Genomic DNA, 5,037 nt, shown 5'->3' with positions numbered 1-5,037 from the left:
GGGATTTGGGGGTTTGGAGGATTTGGGGGGATTTGAGGGGATTTTGGGGGGATTTGGGGAGGATTTGAGGGGATTTTGGGGGGATTTGAGGGGATTTTGGGTGGATTTTGGGAGGTTTTGGAGGGGTTTTGAGGTGATTTTGGGGGAAATTTGAGGGAATTTTGGTTGGGATTTCTGAGGGTTTGGGGGGGTTTGGGTGGATTTTGGGGTGATTTTTGGAGAATTTGGGGGGGATTTTGAGAGGGTTTGGGGGGATTTGAGGAGATTTTGGGGAGGGTTCAGGGGATTTTGGGGGATTTGGGTGGATTTTGAAGGGTTTTGGGTGGATTTGGGGGAGTTTGGGTGGGATTTTGGGGGAATTTGGGTGGATTTTGGGGTGATTTTTGGGGAATTTGGGGGTTTTGAGAGGGTTTGGGGGGATTTGAGGGGATTTTGGGGAGGGTTCAGGGGATTTTGGGGGGGTTTGGGTGCACGAGGTTCGTGTGGCAGAACTGGGGGATTTGGGGTGGAAATGGGGAATTTTGGCTGGAAATGGGATTTTTTGGGGAGATCTCTAGGATTTAGGCTGGAAATGGAGAATTTATGAAGAAATGGGATTTTTTAGTGAGGTCTTGATGGGATTTAGGGCAGAAATGAGGGAATAAGGTGGAAATGAGGAATTTTGGCTGGAAATGGGGAATTTAGGCTGGAAAGGTGGAATTTTGGGTGAAAATGGGATTTTTTTTGAGGTTCTCAAGGATTTAGGCTGGTAATGTTGAATTTATGTAGAAATGGGATTTTCTGGGGAGATCTTGATGGGACTTAGGGCAGAAATGAGGGAATAAGGTGGAAATGGGGAATTTTGGCTGGAAATGGGATTTTTTTGAGGGAATCTTTATAGGGTTTAGGCTGGAAATGTGGGATTTTGGCTGGAAATGTGGAATTTAGGTGGAAATGGGGAATTTTGGGGAGATCTTGATGGGATTTATGGCAGAAATGGGGGATTTAGGGTGGAAATGTGGAATTTATGTGGAAATGGGATTTTTTTGAGGGGATCTTTATAGGATTTAGGCTGGAAATGGGGAATTTAGGCTGGAAATGGAGAATTTTGGGGAGATCTCTAGGATTTAGGCTGGAAATGGAGAATTTAGGAGGGAAATGTGGAATTTATGTGGAAATGGGAATTTTTGGGCAGATCTTTATAGGATTTAGTTTCACCTCCTCCTCCTGTGACCAATCCCTCCTCTCTCTCTCTCTCTCTCTCTCTCTCCCCTCCCCCCAGGTCACCTCCCCGGCACCTCCTCCCGTCGCTGGCGCGTCCCCGGGGGTCCCCCATCCCCCCCGGGCCCCCCGGCCGGGACCCCCCCAGCTCCTCCCCTCCCCCACCGGACCCGCCGAGCCCCTCCCCCCACCCCCAGCCGCCCCCGCCGCCCCCGAGGACCCCGAGCGGCCGCTCCGGGTGGGGGAGCACCGGGGGGACCCCAACAACAACAGCAGAGACCCCCCCAACCCCCTGCCACCAACCGGGACGAGCCCGGCCGTACCCACCCCTCGGAAAAAGCCGATTCTTCCTCCTCTTCCTCCTCTTCCTCCTCTTCTTCCTCCTCCTCCTCCTCCCGCTCTTCCTCCTCGTCCGCCTCCTCTTCCTCGGGCCCGCCCGGCCCCGTCTCGGCCCGGCCTCGCTCGCCTTCATCCCTGGATATTTATGATCCTTTCCACCCCACCGATGAGGAGAACCCAAATTTGGGGGGCGGCGCCGGAGCCCCCCAGGATTTTGCCTCCTCTTCCTCGCCGGGCAAAGAGGCCGAAGGTCGGCAGGATCAGAAGTACGACCCCTTCGACCCCACGGGTTCCAACCCCAGCTCGTCACGCAGCAGCCCCAGCCCCGAGGAGGAGGAGGAGGAGGAAGAGGAGGAGGAAGAGGAGGAGGAAGAAGAGGAGGAGGAAGAGGAGGAGGAAGAGGAGGAGGAGGAAGAGGCGCCGGCGCTGCCGGACGTTTCTCACAGCATCAGCCGCATCTCGGAGACCTTGGCCGGAATCTACGACGACAACAGCCTGAGCCAAGACTTCGAGAAAGATCCGGAACCTCCAAAAACTCCTCCCAACCCTCCCGGCGCCGACTCCACGCTGCCCGAAGAGGAGGAGGAGGAGGAGGAAGACGAGGAAGAGGAGGAGGAGGAGGAGGAAGAGTGCGAGGAAGGCTCCTCGGAGCCGCCCCGCCCCCCGCCGGAGCCGCGCCGCCGCGTCTTCGTGGTGGATCTGGGCAAAGAGAGCGAGGCTCACCCCAAATTCGACGGCAAGCTTTCCTTGGAGGTGGTGACCCCCGGAAATCCCAAAGCCCCCCAAAATCCTTCGGCGGTGGCACCGCCACAACCCCGCGGTGCCACCCCCAAACCCTCCCGGCACCGCGGGCGCCGCGAGTGGGGCACGCCGGGCGATTCGGAGATCGAGGAGGGCGAGATCGTGCAGCCCGAGGAGGAGAGGTTCAGCCCGCTGAGGATTTTCCGTGGTGCCACCAGCGGTGCCACCGGTGGTGCCACCACTGCCACCAGCAGCAGAGGCCGCGCGGCGCCGGAGCCGCGAGCGCCGCGTCTCCCCGAGGGCGGCGGCGGCGGCGGCGGCGACGATTTCTTGTCCCTTCACGCCGATTCGGACGAAGAAGGCGATTTTGGCGCCGAATCCCAACCGGATCCGCGATGGAAAAACTCCGGCGGTTCCTCCAGCGGAGGCGGCTCCGATTTGAGGAGAAAAATCCTCAGCCAGCGACGCCTCCGCGCGCCGCCCTCGCCGCGCTCGCCCTCGGCCGCGTCACGTAAGAAATCCAAACGATCCCGGGAACGTGGTGGATCCTGGGTGGGAGCAAAGAAAGTTCCGGAAGCGTCGGCGGCGGCGGCGCCGGTGTCGAAATCCAAGGAGCGTCACCGGCGCCGCGGGTCCCGCTCGCGCTCGCGCCGGCGCTCGTGGTCGCGACGTTCTCGCTCGAGGGAGAAACGGCGCCGGCGTCGTTCGGGCAGCTCCGGGCGTTCCCGGCACAAGGAAAAACACCGAGGGGAAAAGAAGAAGAAAAAACAACGCTCGAGATCCAGGGAACGTCGAGGATCCAGGAGAGACGGAGAGGGGAAAGGGGGAGAGAAGGGCGAGGCCTCGAGGCGGCGCGTGGTGCCGCCCTCGGTGCAGGAGTTGAACGATTCCGATCTTTTTGCCATCAAAAGAACCATCACGGTGAAGAGACGAGCGGCCACGCCCGAACCCAAACGGGAGGTGCTCTACGATTCGGAGGGTTTGAGTTTCGAAGGATTTTCCGACCGTGAGCACGCCGAGTTCCCGGCGAGGAAAACAGAAACCAGGCCGGAATCTGGGAAAAAAGAGAAGGAAAGAAAACGGAGCCGACCCGAGGAAAGACCAACAGGGAGGGAGAAATACAAGAAAAAATTTAAGGATTACGCCGAGCCTGGTGTGGTGGAGAGCGGGAAGAGCAAGGAAAAGCAACGGGAGAAAAGCAGGAAAGGGAAAACGGGCGGGGGGCACAAGGAAGGGACGGAAACGGCGGCGCCCAAAGCGGCGGCGGCGGCGGCGCCCAGGAAGGTGAAGCTTCAATCCAAGGTGTCGGTGTTGATCCGGGAGGGCGTCAGCTCCACCACGACCCCCGGGAAAGATGGAGGAGGAGGAGGAGGAGGAGGAGGAGGAGGAAGCAGCGCCGGGATCGGGGTGAAATTCGCCCGCGACGCCGAGAGCAGGGCGGCGTTCCTGAAAGCCGAGGAGAAAAGCGACAAAGGGACCCCTAAAAACGACGGGGGGCAAACTCGAGATGGGGGGGCCAAACCCCGCAAGGCGAAACCCCCCAAAATCAAGGGAGGGGTGAAGAAAATCAAGGTGAAAACCAAAGGTGAAGCTCGAAAGAAAAGAAAAACCAAGGCTAAAAACAACACCGGCGGCGCTTTGAAGAAATCCAAAGCCGACAGCTGCAGCCAAAGCGCCGGGACCCCCCCTCTCCGTTTGCCCCCCAAACCCGACCCCGCTTGGTCAGGCTCTGAAAAATCCCCTGGGGACACCCCAAAACCTCCAAGCCCCCCTTCCCCAACCGTGACCGTCACCCCCAAATCGGCTCCGGCCCCTCCGGCCGCCGCCGCCGAGCGCGAGCTGACGCCGGACTCGCAGACGGTCGACAGCAGCTGCAAGACCCCCGACGTCTCCTTCCTCCCCGAGGAGGGGGCTGGGGGACCCCCCCAAACCGTGGGGACGGAGGGGACGGGGACAGGAGACCCCCCAGGAGGGGACCCCGAGGCTGACAGTCGGTCTGAGGGGAAGGAGGAAGCCGGGAGAGCGTCGGGAACGCCGGGAGTGCCGGGAGCGGCGGCGGCGGCGGCGGCGGCGCCGGGGGGATGGAGCCTGCAGGGCGGCGTGGACTGCGCCACCAGCGGCGTGCTGGCACGTAGGTGACAGGTTTTGGGGTGTCCTGACATTTTTTGGGGTGTCCTGACAATTTTTGGGGTGTCCTGAAGTTTTTGGGGAGGTTTTTAGGGAGGTTTTGGGATCGTTTTAGGGTGTCCTAATGGTTTTGAGGGGGGTTTTGGGGTGTCCTGGTTTTTTTGGGGGGTGGTTTTGGGGTGTCCCAACATTTTTGGGGGTGTTTGGTGGTGTCCTGACATTTTTAGGGAGGTTTAGGGGGAGGTTTTTGGGTGGTTTTGGGGTGTCCTGACATTTTTGGGGATGTTTTTGGGAGATTTTTGGGGTGTCCTGACCATTTTTGGGGACATTTCTGGGGTGTCCTGACCATTTTTGGGGACATTTTTAGAGTGTTCTGACATTTTTAGGGGTGGTTTTGGGGCGGTTTTGGGGTATCCTGGTGGTTTTTGGGGGGTTTGGGTGTGTTCTGACATTTTTGGGGAGGTTTTTGGGGTGTTCTGACATTTTTAGGGGTGTTTTTGGGGTTGTTTTTGGGGGGATGGAGCCTGCAGGGCGGCGTGGACTGCGCCACCAGCGGCGTGCTGGCACCTAGGTGACAGGTTTTGGGGTGTCATGACATTTTTTGGGGGTGTCCTGATTTTTTTGGGGAGG

The 5,037-nt window shown here is 59.0% G+C and overlaps 1 protein-coding gene across 1 annotated transcript; it reads left to right on the top strand.

Annotated features, from left to right (window-relative positions):
• Positions 1-1,261: 1,261 nt before the first annotated feature.
• LOC127061334 (splicing factor, arginine/serine-rich 19-like) lies at positions 1,262-4,531 on the top strand (the record flags this gene model as incomplete). Its single annotated transcript, XM_050987999.1, has 1 exon — positions 1,262-4,531. A coding segment is annotated over one exon (3,158 nt), but the record flags the coding sequence as incomplete, so codon positions are not given.
• Positions 4,532-5,037: the final 506 nt, after the last annotated feature.

The sequence above is a fragment of the Serinus canaria genome, unplaced genomic scaffold (assembly GCF_022539315.1).
Source record: "Serinus canaria isolate serCan28SL12 unplaced genomic scaffold, serCan2020 HiC_scaffold_669, whole genome shotgun sequence".
Classification (NCBI taxonomy): domain Eukaryota; kingdom Metazoa; phylum Chordata; class Aves; order Passeriformes; family Fringillidae; genus Serinus; species Serinus canaria.
This window is presented reverse-complemented; position numbering and strand designations above follow the sequence as displayed.